Below are 20,307 nucleotides of genomic sequence, written 5' to 3' on the forward strand. Positions count from 1 at the left end.
TTCCTCCAGGCTATCCAAAATTAAGTAGAGGAGGGATCTTGACCAGTTTATAACAATCCTGCTACGACACCGCCTCCCTTCTGAATGTGCAGCATTTAATGAAACTGACATTTTATCGATTACGCTCCCAGATGGTAGGAAGCACATTGCATCAGTTTGTAAAGGTTTCTGAAAAGGGTTCTGTAAACTGCAGGTCCATTAGTGTGTAAACCACAGAGCACTTCAGAGGATTAGAAATCCCACAAAATATGTTGCACAAGGAGCAGAAATGATATGTCATTGACATCAGAAGTGAAATATATCCAGCCTAATAAATAATTATGTAATAAACCTGTGCTCTAAAATCATAACAGCACATGAAGTTCTCAAGGTTTTAGGTAGAGCTGTAGCCTATAACATCAGATCTGAATGAGTAGGTTACAAAGCAGTGAAAAGGAATGCTCAAGCAAAATGACACCTTTTATTGGCTACATCTTGCCTGAAGATGGGGCCGGAGTTGCTTCGAAAGCTTGCATATTGTAATCTTTTTAGTTAGCCAATAAAAGGTGTAATTTTGCTTGACCTCTTACTACCTTCAGAATGTAATGAAAACGACTTGAATAGCATTAAGCAGATACAGATTATCTGCAAACAAAGCCTATACTCTGATCCTTCTTTAACAAATGAACACGACGTGCATCAATGCTAAATGTACCCTTTGATTTCAATTCTAGGAGCAGATTCCTTATTAATAAAAAATATATATATATATTTAAGAGCTAGCCCTGAAAAATGCAAGACTAATAAATTAGCAACAAGACTTTTGTCTCTACATCACACTACCACTTCTTGTCACGGGCATCACATTGCCACCATCTGCAAGCACATACATTAATTTCTAAATTCTAGGTATTTATGATTTCATTCACAACTGTGAAATTAGAGGATAGTAGATTTTCTTTTTGAAGAATGGAATATTAAAAAATATGTTCTTTCCCTAAAAATCAAAATAGGACTTCCAAATCCACTTGGTCACCAGAATACCTATGAAAAATTCAGTCACCATTGGGCCAGGTAAGAGGGGCCTCAGTTAACGATGCCGGTTTTCCGAGACGCTACTAAAGAAATAACTCATCGGCTCTTGTTTTGTTAATCATTAAATAAAATATGAAGCTCAATGTATTAAATATTTGTTTAAAGTATCTAAATTGTTTAAGCGACTTTCTTAAAAATCATTTATAAATATTATTAAGCACTCACTGAAGAAGGGCAGACTAATTCAGCGTTCGATTTCACTTGGATTTGACAAAAGTTCCTTTTGTTACATTCCTTTTAACTTTTTTGTTCAAAGAATGTTCATTTTCTACTGGGAAGTGACCCAAAAATACGATTTAACGTACAGATTGCTTACTGTGTACGTCTGGAAATGATTCTAAACAAATGGATAAATCAAAAGAACATATCCTCCAAGATTCCTCAGACTGACGTCGTTTAATCATTGGCAGGCGCATATCACTAGCCAGACATGATCTCATTCGGTGCACGTGTCCCTACTGTATTTCAAAAGTGAAGTACTTGCTCCTCAGCTCAGATCTCAGTTGTGCCATCATCTACCGCTGCAGCTAAAACAACTTGGTGCATTCACACAAAATGTTGCAGGAGCACTTCATCAGACCAGTCAAGCAGACTCCACCCCCAACATTAAAAGCATGTCACCTATTTTTAGGCAGCACATCTAATATTACATATCAAACTACATGATCTTCCTGAGTGTGCAAAATGCAGCTGCCCAGGCATCCAAGATAAAAAAACAGTGATCCACACATAGGAGCGGAGTCCAGAAATTCATGGCCCTGCATCTGTGCCTGCCTGTAAAAGCCTGCTAGCCGAGACTTAGTCAAAGGAGAGACTGTGAAAAAGACCCTACAAAATATGAAGGCCGCATAAGGATTACGTAGGAACGCCAGGCCAGACTTCTTTAGAAATGGCAGTTGCAAAGGTATGGAAGTACAATGTTGAAATTATGTAAAGATCAATTGGAGTGCAATCCTCCCACTGAAGACAACATTGGTACCAGCAATGATGCTCCTCTCCTAATAACTGCTTTCAGGCCTTGTGTACACAGCAGCAGAAATATTTCCACGCCTGCCGTTTTGCATGAAGACACAGTCTTCTAGAACCAACCAAGCAAAGCAGACTGCAATGATTGAAGTGGTGATGTCACCTCAGAATTCCCCTCCAAGTACCCCCGTCCCAAAGCAGAAACAGGCCCACAGCCAAAGAGTGACAGGCTAGCATTGCCATTTGTGTAAACATTCCACAATTGTTCCATGATGACACTATGCTAGAATCCTAAGTGAAGGTACCTGGAAATCTTCAGATATAAATGCAAAACCTCCTTCCTCCCCCACACACCTCCGTACATTAGTACTTGTAAGCAGAACATTAGGAAGAGCAAGAGGAGAGGAAGATAGCTTCAAGGTCATTCTTACATTCACTTGTCTGAGGAACTGCCCTATCACCATCATCAATGACAGGTGAGCTTCACACACCACTTTGTGTTGAAAATGTTCAAGGTTTTATTTTCATATCCCAGCTTCAGCAACATCAGGAGAACTGGAGTGCCTTCAAATTAAATTACATACTCTGGACTCCAACTTACAGCAAAAATTGTTAATAAGATCTGCCTTAATCGCAGAGCTGAAGCGGACATGTTGGGAATAGAAAAATTACTTGAACAAACCTTTAAATGGTAATTTCACCCCAATCCCCCATTGAATGGACTCCAACTGTTTGGTGCTGCATTTGAAGTGTACATGCCCAGCTTTTCATATCCACAGTAGACTACAGTCCTGCTGTTGTTTATTCATCTCCATCATAGGAAGTACACTCAGTGTGACATCATCGCTAATGCAATATTTTTCCAGCCATCTGGTTTGCAAATTGGCAGTTGAGATAAAGTCAGAAGATTCCCCTCCTTCATCCCCAGTAACAGATTGTCAAGAGAAAAAACAAGGTTATCCAGAAACATGTTTGCCCTGAGCCCATTCTAGTGTAATTCTAAAAAACATTTTCTTTTACTTGTCCTGCCAACTCTGCCACCCCCTCACCACCCATGGGGGGAAAAAGTACCTTTTAATTGTAACAGAGGCACGTGTCACACATATTCTTTTCAATCATTATTTTCAAACATAAGTCCAAGCTGTAGGGATGCATTTTGTGATGTTTAGGTCATAAAAGGACACCTTGTATCCCAATTGACTGCTGGCCTCCAGGACGCACTGTTGGTAAAGTGATACCACAGTTCTGCTGCTGAGCTCTTTCTCCTCCAGGTACCTAAAAGTTTGGCTAAGACAGAAAGAACAATCATGCAAAAAAGAAAAAAAATAAGCATTTAGGTCTCAAGAGAAGAGAAACAAAATTTACCATGTGAAAGGCACATAAATACTAGTGTATTAATGAAATAAAATACAGGAAATCTCTTTACATGTACAGTAACATTGCATCATTTTTCATTAAATGAGTTTCTCCATAGCTAAAGATGGAAGATACTGTAGTTTTATTAAATGCTAAACCACCAGCCCACTAAGTTTTGACAAAATTGCATAGATTTGCTAATTGAGATTCGCTGCCATAAGATAAAACTTTCAAGTTAAGTCAAGATGAGATTCAACTAAGAAGTGTAGTTAACTGAGTCAGCAGTAGAAGTCAGGTCAAGTCACAAGTTAGCATCCCTGGACTTAAGAGTGTGTCCTCCTCTGACAGGCTATGGGAATGAAATATCTTTAGGTCTCAATGAAACCCCTTTAACTAATCTAGGTCCTCAAAACTCTCAAATGCATCAATTAAGTTTATACACTATATAATTGAAAGAATTCTGCTGGATTATGTACTCAAGGACTGAGGTGGAAATTAAAAGAAAGTGCATTTAAAGAACAAAGACAGAAAGCACTTTCACAAAAGTGCTGTGGTAAACCTTAATAGAGGTTTTTAAATCATGTAGCTAAATCAGAAATATTGACATCGTATACAAATTATTTAGATGAGCCACTGGGCAACTTAACTGTTAGCTAACCAAATATGAAGTTTCACAAATGAGAAGAGACCATTCAACTCTAGTTTATGGTCAAAAATTCAAATTATTGAGAATGCATATGACAGGGTGCCTCAAGAGGAGTTGTGGTATTGTATGAGTAAGTCAGGAGTGGCAGAGAAGTATGTAAGAGTTATACAGGAAATGTACGAGGGGAGCGTTACTGTGGTGAAGTCTGCGGTAGGTGTGACGGATGCATTCAAGGTGGAGGTGGCATTACATCAGGGATCGGCTCAGAACCCTTTCTTATTTGCAATGGTGATAGACAGGTTGACAGATGAAATTAGACAGGAATCCCCATGGACTATGATGTTTGCTGATGACATTGTGATCTTTAGCGATAGTAGGGAGCAGGTTGAGGAGACCCTGGAGAGGTGGAGATATGTTCTAGAGAGAAGAGGAATGAAGGTCAGTAGGAACAAGACAGAATACATGTGTGTAAATGAGAGGGAGGTCAGTAGAATGGTGAGGATGCAAGGAGTAGAGCGAAGGTAGATGAGTTTAAATACTTGGGATCAACAGTACAGAGTAATTGGGATTATGGAAGAGAGGTGAAAAAGAGAGCACAGGCAGGGTAGAATGGGTGTAGAAGAGTGTCAGGAGTGATTTGTGACAGACGGATATCACAAGAGTGAAAGGGAAGGTCTACAGGACGGTAGTAAAACCAGCTATGTTATTATTGGTTGGAGACAGTGGCACTGACCAGAAAGCAGGAGACAGAGCTGCAGGTGGCAGAGTTAAAGATGCTAAGATTTGCATTGGATGTGACGAGGATGGATAGGATTAGAAATGAGTACATCAGAGGGTCAGTTCAGGTTAGATGGTTGGGAGACAATGTCAGAGAGGCGAGATTGCGTTGGTTTGGACATGTGCAGAGGAGAGATGCTGGGTATATTGGGAGAAGGATGCTAAAAATAGAGCAGCCAGGGAAGATGAAAAGAGGAAGGCCTAAGCGAAGGTTTATGGATGTGGTGAGAGAGGACATGCAGGTGATGGGTGTAACAGATCAAGATACAGAGGACAGAAAGATATGGAAGAAGATGATCTGCTGTGGCAGTACCTAACGGGAGCAGCCGAAAGAAGATGATCTTATAACTCATTTGATCCAAATGAAATCAAATTGAGTAATAAAAAATTAAATCACACTGCAAATGACTTAATCAAATCTGCCAAGTTAACAAAATAGTAAAACACCTAAATTAAGTTGTAGCCTCATCAGTTAAATTATTTCAACTCATTAAGTCCACTGAAGTTCACTTACAAGGTAGTTAATTTGAAAGAAGTCTCAAGACAGTAAAGAGTCAAGTCACAGAGTAATTCAGATCACAAGAGGTTTAGTCAAAGTGAGCACAGCCTAACTTATAAGTCTAATTGAATTGAACCACAGAGCAAAGCACACCAAAACCTATCCAGATTACAAAGTAGCAAATATTCAATTCGTGCAATAAGTATAATCTGTCAAGCATTTGGATAAATCATCTTAATTTATAAGCTTTCATTCAAACTGAATTTTGTCAAATTCTTTGTCAGTCTAAACAAGGTGAGCTATGCAGCAACAAACACTCACAATGAATCAAGTAAAGTGGAGTCTGTACATTAATTTCCATTATCCACCTTAGTAAAAAGTGCCTGTCTTTCCAGTTGTTATGGCCCTGTCATTCCAATAGCTGGTGCATCACAAACATTAACACAGCTTTTTTTGAATCCCATACCAAATGGCATATAACAGACAGATGTATTGCATTTTTGTCATTCCAGCCAATGGCACATCACTAACATTTGTAGTAATAGAAATGGTTCAAAATTACAAAACACATTCCTGAAGATGGTGCACTGCAAATGTTAATGCTAAGATCTATGTTGGTTAGGTTTTAACATGTCTTGGGTATGCACAGCTAGCATTGTCTTTTTCTCGTAGAAACATATGAACGTAGACCTCACATCTTTGGCATGCAGTTAACGGGCTTGAAATGAAACAAAGCCCTGGAGATTTAAGGCAGCAGTGCTAACTGCTGCATCACTGCTCTGTCCTCAATGGCAAGCTGACAGGTCTGACTGACTTAAGTAGGAACCTGACAAACTAAAAGAAGCTTAAAACATTCAGTCATAGACTATTTATTTTGTTGCTTGTAAGTGAGTCATATGTTAACCAATCAAAGTGAATTATATTAAAGCACAAATTAACAAGTTTAATTAAATAAGCTGCAAAATAATCAGTCAATCTGAGGTCACTCACAAGAATACATGTATTTTATATGAAAATTGTAGACTAAGCAAATATTCAAGTCAAATGGAATTAAGCCACAGAAAATTCATACAAGAGTTGGCCTCAGACATTCCAGTTCAAATATTGACTGCATGGAGTTTGGCTAGGCTTTTTTTCCAAGTAAATCCTATTTTCTCCCTACATTCCAAAATATGTGGAGGTTAGAATATTTAGCAACACTAAACTGCCCCCAGTATGAATGAGTGTGTAAATCAGTGCACAAGGTGCCTTGCACACATACAACTTTGGTTCCTGGATTGCACACAGTGCTGCCAAGCATGGTTTATGGAAGCCGAAGCAGAATTAAGTGAGTTCAATAAAAGAAAGGGTGGAAAGGTGAATGAATGAAATTAGAATTTATTATTATTTAAATTCAGTCAAGTCTTGAGTTAACAAATGCTCAGGTCTTATCAAGTGTAGTTTTTAGCTAATCATTCAAACCAAGTGAAGCAGCTAGACTGCAGACACTCAAATCACAATGAATTGAAGCACAAGTCTACTGTTAAAGCGACTCAGGTTAGATGCTGATACATTCATTTCTCCTCTGCTGAAGAACAAAGAAGTAGCGGCATATTTGCTTATGACAGCTGTTGATTATTTTCACTCAAGCTTGTAATTTGGTGCGGTTTCATTGCTGGTTAGTGATGCAGCTAAAAAAGCTTGAAGTACATTGTGCATTGTTTGTCAGCATCTTAAGTATTCTGTAATCCTATAATACTGAGCCGGGTCAGCCATGGACAATACCCAAACCATACCATATTGTGTTTGCCAGCACAGTAACAAGAGTTTGGTTATTTCAATGTTATTTTATTCAAAATAAAATGAAAATGGAGATTTGGTACAGTTCTATACTTGCATGGACATCACTTTGAGCCATGCTAAACCAAATGTTTGATGAAGTGATCAGTCTAGTGAATTATATATATATATATATATATATATATATATATATATATATATATATATATATATATATATATATATATATCTCAAGTGGAGTACTGAAGCTGAATGTTAATGTGGGCAAATAAGCTCAAATGCTTATTTTAAATGGTAAAAACTTAAAGAAACTATACAGCAATATTCCGACATTCAAGAGCTGAGCTAGACATCTCAGTAAAATAATTGTATACAGTCTTTCACATATTTACAATAATTCCAAAAGTGAAGAACTCCTGAAAGCAAAGTGTAAAAAAAAAAATAATAAAAAAAAAATTATACATATATATATTGCTTGTGTTTCTGTCCCCAGCCACTCAGTATCATCTTACAGCATTCTTCAATTCAGCACTCACAGTTATAATGGATAAAATCCATACATTCACACAAATCAACTCAGCATCTGCACTTAGTTTTCCCAAAAGTGATCTGCAAGTCCAAAGCTGTGTCTTGGGAAAACAGCAAAGCCCCATGATTTGGTTTTATCACAGCTGAGTTTCTTGCTTGGATATACAAGATTTGATTCCAGAAGCTATTTTCTAAACTCTAAGCATGATGGTACAGGGAGAAATCACTCTGCCTGACTGGCTTATAAGCACCAATTGGAGTGTGTCCAGGTGGATGTGAAGGAACCCTTGGCTGTCCCTTTTCTTTGCTTATATTGTAGAGACTTTATGTAGCTAAAGTTAAGTCACACTTTCATGCAGATGGGGGAATGAGACTAAACTGCTCCAGTATATTTCGAGTGCCAAGGGCCTTATTACAAGAGCACAGAGACTTTCAGGTTATTGATGGTTTGGTGACATAAATCCATCTGTGTCTTGTATGTTGCTAACACTCCCAGTCTGATGGATTAGTGATTGGTGTGGCTGTCTAGTTTCTTCACAAGCTCCATGTTCAGGTCAGAATTTATGCTATGTTGATGGAGAAAGAGAGAGAGAGAGAAAAAAAAAACACACAATTAGCAAGCCTTGTTCCGGATGGAAATATATCCATTAGCAAGCTTTGGTGTGCGACTTTAAATATCAGGAACAGTAAATGGGCTTAAAAAAATAAAATTGACAGGAAAGATGGAAAGTGGTTGGAGTCAATGAGCTCATAATGGATTTACTAGCTGCTTCTAATATTTGATCTACTGACAAAATAGCCATTAGCTGCGTTTGTCAAAAACAATGCAGCTTTCATTATAATTATGAGGATTAAAAAGGTGACTTAATTGACAAAGATCAATGCTCTTTATACTGTACATCCAATTTTTAGACTTTTTCTTCATAAAATAGAAGCAGAAGATTACTTCAAAAAAACACATTTATATTTACATAGTGCTTTTCACATTTTGTAATGATTTAAGCTGCTAAATGGAATAAGACAGACATGGAGCAACTTACTGTGGTGAAGTGAACAGTGAGAAAGATAGCAATTACTACCAGTCCAATAATGAAGGAAGCTATAGCCACCCACATGGCATTACGGCCCAGTCGCTCAGCACCTTCAATGTCACCCTCGTTGTAACTGTAGATGGACTGGAAATGAGAGATACATTAGAATTAGGTTGAAAGGCCCACATGACAGGCAAAGAAAGATAAAAAGCAGATGTGGGGGGATACAGATAACAAAATAATACACTTCAAAGAGATCAAATATTCACTAATTATGTTGTGTCCTAGTAAAAGTCAGTTTTTCACCAGTTAGGAGCAAATCACAGATTAATTGAAAATTCCCAAATCTCACATGTGTGTGTTCAAAAAAAAATATATATATATATATATATTATACCTGCCATGCTTCTCTGGCTGAGAAGGTGGAAGGTGCAACAATGTGTTCACTTTTTTTTATGAATACGGTTTTCTTTCTGTCCAACCCTTAAACTCTTTACTCTCCATTCATAAGCCTCCTCCACTTACACAAGATACATATACAGGATGATGAAACTTCAAGGCCTCCTCAAATACCTGTGAAAGGACAAAGAGATGCTCCTCTTTTCCATGAGTTAGGCAGAAATCTGCACTGCACCTTACTGGCCCAAGGCTTAATTATAAGATGGGGTCTCCTTTCAAGCTCCTGGGTAGATTTTCCAAGAGGGGATGGGAAATGTGATTCCTTGGCAATTCTAGCACATGTCCCATCTTCCACTACTTCATCCCCAACCCAGGCATACTGTTTCCATCTTGCATGTAGGTTAAAGAGACCCACTAGTCAAAACACCTCTGCAATAGTCACAATTTCTGGATGGGCCTCATCTACCCAATGGTCTCAGCCACAGATGTGAACACAGTCCTTCTCTATGCTTTTGATCCTGCTTTCTCGGAGGAGGTCAAATTCTCCTATTTTAAGAGTTATTCAAAATACTCCTTCCACCATTACAGAATATTCCCTTTCAGGTTCAGCATTTTGTCCATTACATGCTGTGCACAGCACAGGTAACTTTCAACCTTACCTAACTTGAATATTAAGGAATCTCTTTGACACTGTCCAAAAATTGTTCATCATGGCTTTGCCCATGCTTTCCCACATGGACCACTGATCTTCCCAATTATAGATGCTGCATTCTTATCCTGACAGTATTACTCAAATCTGGGCCACTCCTGTGTACATTGTATCAAGAACTTCTTTTGTACTTGATGTATTCCCTTATAATTTATGTCTACTAAAGGGCTCACATTTTCTAATATAACAGGCAACACCCACATTTTCAGTATAGCCTCTAGCAGCATGTTCCACTACTTTAAACTTCATGTCCATGAATTCCCTCGAGATGTGGCAGAAGCTCTTCAGCAGGTGAAAAAACTAAGGCATACTAAAAGTGTCAAGAGAACACCTTTACTCCACCATTGGCTGTCTGTTTCCAGCCACTAAATCACCCCAAAGGTTTGCTCAGTTGACCTCTCACAAGAATTATCCAGGTTGAAATCATATGACATGCCTAAAATGTGGATTGATCACCTTTGGCACTCTTGTATCATGTAAATTAATTATAAATTTCCTATCAAAAATGGTGTTTGGTAGGAACAATCAAAGACTAGCACAGAAATGCATTAAATCAAATAACCCAGACTGTATTTCATAGTTATTTTAATATCAGTGTTGAAGTCTTTCAGTAGTGTTATCATGTCAGTAGGCGAGAATATTTTATTGATCCAACAGTCTGCAAAATGTCAGATTGCACTGACTAGTTCTTAGGTCTGATCTTTACAAAAAATGGTTACAATGATATGAAGTCATACCAGAATGACCAACCTACCAGAATAAACACCAGAAAAAAATGTTGGGCACCCAGCTAAAAGCTTTCCGATACCCCTACATCAACTCAGGAAAACTCCTGGGTACTAAAGTGATTTTCCTTGGTTATTGAGAAGCCAAATTCAGTTTTCAGTGCTGTACATAGAGGTGAAGCCATCTACATCTAACTTGTACTTTTAAACCTTCCATGTAAGAACAGCTTCAACTGTGTATATGCCATGGGAAAAAGGAGATAAGAATTAGACAGTCAAAAAAATGTGTCAAGTGTAAGATGGAGAGTCATTTAGGGTCTCACCACTATTTCTGGCAATTGTTCACCCACAATAAGATAGACAAAGAAGCAGTTAAATATTTGGTGTCAAAACGTGGCCCTTAAAAAATGCCATTTAGATACACAGTACTTATTCAGGGGAGAGTTTTCTGTTTTGTAAAGTGGTTAGAAAAAAAAAAATGCTGCACCATAACACAATTCAGAGTCAATTGCTTTATTCTTAAATATATATTAACTTCTCTGAAAAATGTATTTCTCAATTTATGGACTTGCATGCTTTTATTTTTAGAGATGTTTTGAAAAACACATTTTCATCAGCTGCAGTAATACTTCTTAGCAGTTGTTTGTGTCTGCAGCTGACTTGCCATATGTTCTAGCCAAATGCATCCAATTTTAAAATGGTACAGATTTGTCAGCAGTTTATTAATTGCCTTCTGATCTCAGGTCGAGCTGTACAGTAGAAAGTTTCTGTCTATGGAGGAGTGTTGTGTGCAGCAAATATATCAAATAACTTTCTAACATGTATACTTTACATGATTATGCATGACACACTTACTATATACCATTATTGTTCTAGTAGTATTTCACACAGATATATTTAACTTGCACTTATCCATGAATATACGAGTACTTGGCTTCGTACTACACTATAGGAGTTGTGAAGCAAACTAAAAAACAAGATAGAGTCAAATGTCAAGGACAAAAACTTATATGTAGTCAAGAACTTCCTGTATTACTCTGGTTTCAGAGAGAAATGGCAAGGGGAAAAAAGTGTCTATGAAATTGTATCATTTATTTAGCTCATTTTGTAAATTATGTTTAAATATAATGATTAAAAAAGGGACGACTATCTTAAAATGCTGCTGCTGTCTGTCATTATGTTTTAGTCCCGGAGTGCTGTCTCAGCCCTTGAATGTCTTTTCTCTGAACCAAAGCACCAGAATTCAACTGAAGAGACAAGTACTCAGCAAAAGCCAAGAGCCTTGAACCATGCACTAATTGTTCAAGCAACTCTGACGATGAAAATAATATGCTTACCGTCTCTAAAACTGCCTGCATATTCAGAGTTAAACCAGCATTAAAAGTCAAATTAAGTGATTTTTTTTTTTTCTAACACTTGATTTTTCGTTTTTGTCATCTATGAGCCCGATCTGAAGAGTGCATGAATACTTTAGGATTAACATTAGGCTACAAGATAAAACTTTATACTCTGTAATAAGGCAGTATGCTGAAATGCTTTTCAGTGTGTGACCCCTGCACAACACACACTCTCTCTGCCACTTGTATGAGTGGACACTTGCTCTGTATACTAACAAAACAAAGAATTGTGTGCCTTTATAGTGTGTCTTAATTAGCCCTGCATGAGTATGCATGAAGATACCGTGTAATGGACATTATAAATGATAGCAAAAAAAGAAAATTCAAGTAGAAAAGAAACTTGATCAGTTGTATAACTGTAACATAATATTACAGCTCCTAACCACAATCTGATTTTACAATATGACATTTACATAGGCTTTTTTTCCCCAATTATTATTGTTATTTGTGATTAGAATACAGTTTTTAATGCTTGCAATACAGTTTTATTAGTTCTCTGTCCATCAGCTTTTTAGCAGGTCTCAACATTTGTAATTATTTATATCTGATAGACCTTTATCCACAGTAGCTTTAATTTCCTGGTACATTCCATTCCATCTTTGCTAGCCAAATATAAAAGGTGTATATAACATTGTTGCAGGTCCAAATAGCTTTACCAAAAATTAGCAAAAGTTGCGCAACTACTAAAAAGTTGTGGGAAGATTTATCATGATTGGTGCTGCCAAATATCCCTACTTGCTAAAATAATGCAACATGTACCTGCAGACACTTGTACACATCAATTTTATGCAGTTTCTCTCTTTATTATTGCTGTAACTCATACACAGAAGCTCATTTGTTCCTTATAGGCTATGTGCAGTTAACTGTTCCTAATCTGACTTCAGTAAAACTTCAAATGAAGCTCATATTGGACACAATAACTGTTTAAACAAAATAAGGATTGTCAACGTCTACTTAAAGTGTAGATATTAGACAAAAATGTACTTTTCTAGTTAACATGTAACAAATATGACACAAACCTTTACTGTTGTATTGATACATAAAATTCCAGTTTTCAAACATACTACAGTTACTATTTCAAACACAATATGGCATAATTTTTCCAAAGAAAAGATTAAACAAACACTAAAGTGATTCAGAGAATTCCATCAAGCAAACACCAGAGTTGTCCTAAAAATTATCAACCTTTCAGTTCTGAACTTAACTAAAAGATTGATAATAACCTTTATTGAGTTTCCCAATAACCCAACTTTTGCAGATGGAAATTTATTGTGGAGTGGAATTATGCAGCATCACATTCTGGAAAAGTAAAATGATAACCTAACCACCCACAAAAGTGGCTTTGCTAAGGAAAGAGCCGATAGGACTTGACTTATGAACCAGTACAGTATACTTGTGAAATAACCTCAGTGGACAATAAGCCACAGGTCAAAGCTAGGTGCAGTTTGAAATGAAAATATGCACATTTTTGTAAACTGATGCTGAAAATAAACTCTAGGAAAGAATATATAGCTACCATCCATTTGTTTTCTGCATCTGCTTTATCCAGGGCTGATAAGTAGGACAGTTGCAAAACAGAAACCAACTCTGTAACAGCAGTCTAAGACAAGGCATTCTCACCTAAAGTAATCCATTTATGTATTGTCAGTAACCTAAGAGCATGTTTTTAAGTTAGGGGGTTACTTGAGTTTTCAAAAAGAAAGATATGCAAAACCCTGGGGGGTGGGGGAGGTTGGTGGTTGTGCCTGCTCTACAAGCAGCTGCTCTGCATCCAAGTACAGTAGTTTAGAGGATGAAGTGCTGTGGTTGTCAGAATCAGTTACCTCCAAAACCAATTGTGGAAGCAGTTTCCATCTCTGAATTTTAATAGTTCCTTCAGATTTACTGTTCAGTTTAATAATTGCTAGACAGGAAATAACACTTAAAACAAAAACACATTTCAATTGCATGTCCCCCCATCCAAGAGGCAGATATGCTAGTTTGCAGTGTTATGGTCACTTATGTACAGATCAACCAGGTATAGCACTGGGGTTGTCACATAGTGCCTGTTGAAGCTCATATGAAGCCCTAGGCAGGGGAGTGGACTCCCACTCGTTATCCATAGCACGGTTTTGGCCCACTTAACCTTTATAAACAACAGCACCTTAGACAGCTGCCTAACTCACTTAATGGATTGCCCAGCTCTGTTGTCACAAGTGACATATCTAATTAAGGAGTTGACTCAGTTTACTTAATAATGAGATGATTATTGTTATTTGAACAGGTGTTGAAGCTGTCCTTTCTATGAATTTGCAACTTTCTGGCAAGAATGGTGGTGAAATTTGAATTTCTATAAAACTAATTAAAAAACACACCCAACAACTAAACAGCATTATCTGCAACAAAAAGGAACTATATTTCAAACGTAAAGATCTTGAAAATTATGACTGCTTTAATCAAACATAGTATGCAAAGTAAAAATATTTGCTTGTCATGAATTCCCCAAAATAGCACAGTAACCTAAAAAAAAAAAAAAATGGTAGCGTTTCCAACTAAGATTAAACTGCTGTAAAATCTTAAAATTCTCAAAATTGCTTAACCTAGTTCATGATAAATGGAACCTGAGCCTGTAGCAGCACTGGGCTAACAGCAGGAAACAGCCCTGGTCAGGGTCACAGTCCATTTCAGGGCACACTCACATACACACCAACTCTCACAGAAATGGCAATTTGGAATTGAAAATTAAGCTAACTGGCTCAGCTTTTGAGATGCAGGAACAAAGAAAAAAACGGAGTACCCAGGGAAGCCTAATCAGGTAGAGGAAGAATTCACAAACCCCACACAGACACATTTCAGACTGCTTTAAACAGACTAGAATTCTCACAAATTAATAAGAGCCATGAATCAGAGTGAAATGTTTTGGCATCCATTCATCAAATGTGTGTGTGTGTGAGAGAGGGAGTGACCAGCCAGTAAATCTTGGTTCTTTATTGGAAAAGCAATGCCTACTGCCAAGAATTACAGTTTAAGTAACCTAATGCAATGTGTGCAGCTTCAGTAACATGTAGCACCAGAGGGAAAAAAAATATGCAGAATGCCACACCAAGACATATCTAAATAATTAATATCCCATAATATGTAACTGCTCTGATAAGCGACGCTTACAGCGAACAGGTGCATTTTCTTGGATTATTCCAGACAAGACAGAAGTGTATCCCACTGTGAGTTCAGGGATGGATTGTTACACGATACTCTACTGTTTCTTAGGAAGTGAAAATTATAGACGTATGGCCACAAGCTTTCTATCCATAGTGTTACAGAAAATAGTGCTTTGACATCACTGCATAAAATTACTCAAATCAAAATAAATCCTTTAGAATATGGCCTACTGGTCTCAGACTGACTGTTATTCTATGTTGGTGCAAATCTTAATGTCAAAGGTCTGTGTAATGAAATGTGGACAGTATACAGTATGTGGATATCTTGATTGTAATTATGGGTACAAATCCATTGCTGGGTTTGAAAGCATATCAAGTACAGATATCATTAGGCTAATGCTGTCTCCAGGTCTTGCAAACAAAGTCAGTTTTTGAAAACTTTTCAGAAATTTTAACAGGAATTGGATTATTTCCTGTAATATACAATTAACCAAGAGTCTTAGCATAATATGGTCAAAACAAGTCATATTTATTTCTAAAGCACATTTAAGAGGAGGAGATGTTGACCAAAGTGCCAGAATAATAAAGTTAAATTTAAACTTAAGATTTAAAAATACACAAGAAGACAAAATCATTTAATGTTTGCTTCTTGTCCATCACAAGTAAACACTCTTTGGCAGCAGCTTCTGAAATATTCATTGGGGGTTCCCGGAATGATATTGCTAAACAAGAAAACCTCAATAAGTTATTAATCCAGGACAGAAATGACAAATACTCTGAGAGGATACAATTGACAGCTTTGTATGTCAGCAGCGGAGTATTTATGATCATTCTCAGTCAGACAGGAAGCCACTGAAGGTAAGTGAGGTGAGGGATAATGGTATTATGGCATTTGTTCCATATTAGATTATCAACATATTCCATCTCATACTAACAGCGATGAGCTTTAGCACTTGTTGTCGGTCTTTAACTTATTTCGCTCATGTACCCATCTAATCTTACATATTTATTCATATAAAAGGGAGAGAGTGTTACTTTTGCCAAGGAACAGAAATTCCAAAACAAATCAGATTACAAAAATGACAACTTTACTGTACAAAAAATAACGCACGGCAAATGTTTAGCTTTAAAAAAAAAAAAAAAACCTTGTGCCACTTTTATACATCTTGAAATATTTAGCAGCATTTGTACGGGTCCCCCCAAATCGTTGTGTTTATTCGCACCCCTCCCTGAAATCCAATTCTTCACTGTGGTCTCCCGCCTTGTACAAACGTATGCCGCGCATTTTATTTAAGGTGGGTGCATCACATTGGTCCCAATGATGCAGCGGTTTCTTTTCACGAGATCTTTAATTTGGGTAGTAAAATAGTAGGGCCTGGAATGTTGAGTAAGTGAGTAAATCTTCCATAAAGCGGTTTGAATTCTAGTTCACACCCGGTACATGCTAAACGGCTTCTTAAAGATAGAGTAGGAAGTTGGAATATACAGTATATCACAGTGTGATAATCACTGAACCAGGTATGGGCAGCACAACGTCCGTTCGGGGTCCCATAAGGTTAAAAAAAAGAGTTCAGAAATTCCGTTTGAAAAACTGGAGATAGCGTGCGTGAAGCCGCTGTATTCACTATTTGGGTCCATTGCGGTTGCGCAACTAGGCTTATACTGTAATGGTACGCTACATACTGTATGTAACGTTCATATATGCCTTAACTGTCATGGAAACGTCAATGTAACTAGCCTATTATGTACTGGACTGTATTTTCTATCGTTATTTTAATGTATCTTTTCCTACTTGCAAATAAATTACCTTATGACAGTACGGGAACACTGTACAGTATTCTATATATCTGTGTTGAGTGTATATAATATGGTATTCGCACACAAATTCCAAATCACATAACCTGTGATTTCACAGAACGTATTGTGGACGTTAAGCGAAGCATGTAGCTTAATAGCTGTATTATAGCTGTAAGTGAATGTTTCTTACTGGGGTCTTAATTCTTCGCTACATTGAAACAGTTGCGTTATACTAAAGCAAGGCTAAATAGTCTCCACCGAGTAGTCTGTTTTAGTGCTGTTCCCCTTGCCCATCACAGCATGGAAGGCTCGTTTAGCACAGGTTGGGAATCAGCTAGTCTGTTTGCTCCATAGACAATATATGCCGCTGACATGACTCAAATGGCCTGAAAGGAGACAACCCAAAGATAAGGGATATTAAAACCTCTCTCATAAATTACCCATTATGAACAATGTTGAGAGGTGTTAAGATGGAAGGGTTTCACCCTTTTCAATTTAAGTAGCCGGAGTTTAAGAAGAGCCATAAGTGTTAATAAAATGAAGTACATTTGATCGAAGTATGTATTTCAAACAAAGATGGCAACAAATAAATACATTTCACACAAATGTTGAAAAGTTCTTCTTTAGGCACAGAACTGTACCCACATGGGATAAGATGATAGTGTAGTGGACAGAGATCTTCAAAACTACTGTAGATCTGGTGCCATTTTGGAGTAATTCGGTGAATAGCATTCCCTGGCTGTTAAGCTGAATGGTCTTTTTTCAGCAAAATTGGTGTAATGCGAGGACGTGTGATTTTCACTAATCAGTTAGACATATTTGGGATGTTTAAAATCCATTAAAATGACCTGGACCTTTTAAGTCATATCCACTGTGTCTAATCATTAAGTGTACTCATCCCTATTAACATCGTCAGTCCAATGCTACCGATTTCTTGTCTGTTCATTCAGTGCCCTGCTGGAACGTATACATGTTAAAATCACCATGTTTCAAAACCGATTTAACTCTGGCAGTTCCGCAGCGTCGGCTATCAGACATGATGACACATCATAAACACAATGTATCGAGAATTTTTCTTACTCGCCTCATTCCTTCCGATGTGGCAGGCATTCCATAAAACAAAACTGAGCAGTTCTGAACATTAAGTGTTTGATATTAAAGAATAAAGAAATTCAAGCAACACACATAAAGCAACAGTTTCAATAATAAGAAATGATATAACAAAACTGAATTAATAAATATTGCAAAGCATATGTACGTGATGCACCATCATTTCTCTAAGTATGCTGCTTTAAAATATCATTTGAGGTTGCCCTTGAAGTAAATCATTGCTCTGTTGCTCTATCCGCTAAAATGGGGACGTTTATCTCCAGTAGTAGGCTAGTTTCCCAAGACGCATGGCCACATAAACTTAAGATCACCGTTTTGGAGAGAAGCCATGGTTTTATATTTCTTGCAGTGGAGTGCCTGGAATGGACTGACCGGACATGTTTAAGCTGGTCGAAAAAATACATCAGACGTCAACACCATTTTAATAATCTTCCTGGAATTAAAAAAGTACTATAATGGATTATTTGGGGCGGATACACGGCCTTAATAAAACGAGAGAAACATTTCGAGAAAACACAGCTCGTTTGCCAGGTATAAAGCTTTGCAATCTATAGCTTACTGGTGAGTTATTTATATAGAGTCTTTCCGAAGAAGAACACCGAACACTATTCCGCAAAAAAACACATGGTTTTGTGGAATACCTGGGAAAGGATATTTGTCTCTAAATTAATAAATATAGCTGACCTTATGCTTTGGAACATCGATTAAAGGCATACTCTTGTAATCTGTGTTGTATAAACGCATATTTTGAGAAAGTTGAGTTCTATGTTAAACGTTATCCCCCCACCCTTGCAAAGCCAAGCTAAGCTACGTTAAGCTGCCAAAAGAAAGAAGGAGCCCCCATATGTTTATGAGGCATGGCTGGCCAGCACATGGACACGCGCACAACGACGTGCCTTGTATAGCTGGAAGGTACGCCTGTTAGCAGAAAAGAAAAAAGAGATCCCCTATAAGTATAGGCAAAGAATTACTTTTCATAGATCGTACTTAAACACAATTAAAAAATTTTTACAATTCAGTACAAGCTTTTAGAAAAGTATTTGAACAATAAAAATTACATTTTAAAAAGGTCCGCATACGATATTAAATGGATGGGTAACTTAATTGCTAAAACTGCATTAATACTGTGTCCAATGACGACGTAAATAGAAATCAGGACAGTTTTAGATATGACAGATTTAAGTAAAATTTTCACTTCTTTTAAATAGTGATGGCATTAATTTCAGTAGGCAGTTATTTAATAGTAACACATCTGTTACAGGAACAATAATTCTAGGTTTCACAGGGTTGGGTGTCAGTGAAAGACCAAATCCTATGACAAATGGAAGCTTACCACAAACCCTGTTTTATTAATTTGTGAGATGCTTCAGTCGGGATAAAGAACCTTGTATTACTTTCTGCATGCTTCGCTAATGGGCGTTTAAATTAAAATCGAGTGCATTATTAAGAGCTGCAAAGTAGCCTTTGGAAATAACTACACACACTGGTGTCGGAATGTTTCTCCAACATAAAATATGTGTGTGTATCCACTACTTTGGTAAGATAACATATATTGGAATTTGGGCATACATTTGTAAATCCTTGTGATGCTTTTTCCTGTTTAGGTGCAGTTTGAAAAGTTCCCGTTAACCCGCAAGAGTGCGAGTGTACCTTTTTGTCATTTGTCCAAAGCAGCAGACCTGTAAACATTTTTAAAATTAGAGGAAGGGCCGAGACGGACTCACCATAACTGAAAAGACCAGCGCCACGATATTCACAGGGTACGCTGGGCAGAAGCACGTCAGGATGGTGAGGACGAGGTAATTCTTGGGCATGGGCGCCTCCGGTGCTTCATCATCATTGTTAGTCTCCGGGCTCTCGTTTAAAGCGCTCTTCACATCCGTTATTACAACCGGCCGAGACATTTGGAGATTCACAACCGCATACGCAGGGTGTCGAAAGAACTATGAAGGCGACTCAGCGATCCTTAGCTCGTAAACTGCCGAGGCGCCCCCTGCGAAAGGAATGTCAGACGCTTTCGAGGCAGGCGGTCCGCTTTAACGCCCCGCTGAAGACTGATGGATTCGGATTGGACACGTTGAAGGCTGGGATCAACTCACAAAGTCTGGAGGGAATCCCTGGCTTCGACAGCTCAGTAAATTATTCCACTTAATGAATATTCCTCAGTAGGCTACATATGTATCCTTCACAAATTGAAAAGATACTCCTGTATATTAAAATAAAAAATCCACCCTTTTTGTTCTTTATTATAAGTGACATATTTTTGAAAAAAAAGCTTGATCCTTTGCCCGTTTTTATTTAAAATCAGGCAGAACTGTACGCGGTTTAATCCTTAAAATAAAGGGTGGAAATGCTGCCCCGTAGACACATCTGTGTT

The 20,307-nt window shown here is 37.6% G+C and overlaps 2 protein-coding genes across 2 annotated transcripts in view; one reads left to right on the forward strand and one right to left on the reverse strand.

Moving 5' to 3' along the window:
• LOC120540683 overlaps positions 1 to 20,307 on the forward strand; it is a 32,755-nt gene that overhangs the window by 522 nt on the left and 11,926 nt on the right. The window lies entirely within an intron of this gene.
• LOC120540685 (transmembrane protein 233-like) lies at positions 7,553 to 19,923 on the reverse strand. The gene is made up of 3 exons (XM_039771651.1): positions 19,655 to 19,923; positions 8,666 to 8,800; positions 7,553 to 8,191 (listed from the first exon to the last, which is right to left on the reverse strand). Exons 1-3 carry the CDS (start codon positions 19,832 to 19,834, stop codon positions 8,180 to 8,182), a joined length of 327 nt encoding a protein of 108 aa, XP_039627585.1. The 5' UTR covers positions 19,835 to 19,923; the 3' UTR covers positions 7,553 to 8,179.

Source organism: Polypterus senegalus, chromosome 12 (assembly GCF_016835505.1).
Source record: "Polypterus senegalus isolate Bchr_013 chromosome 12, ASM1683550v1, whole genome shotgun sequence".
Classification (NCBI taxonomy): domain Eukaryota; kingdom Metazoa; phylum Chordata; class Cladistia; order Polypteriformes; family Polypteridae; genus Polypterus; species Polypterus senegalus.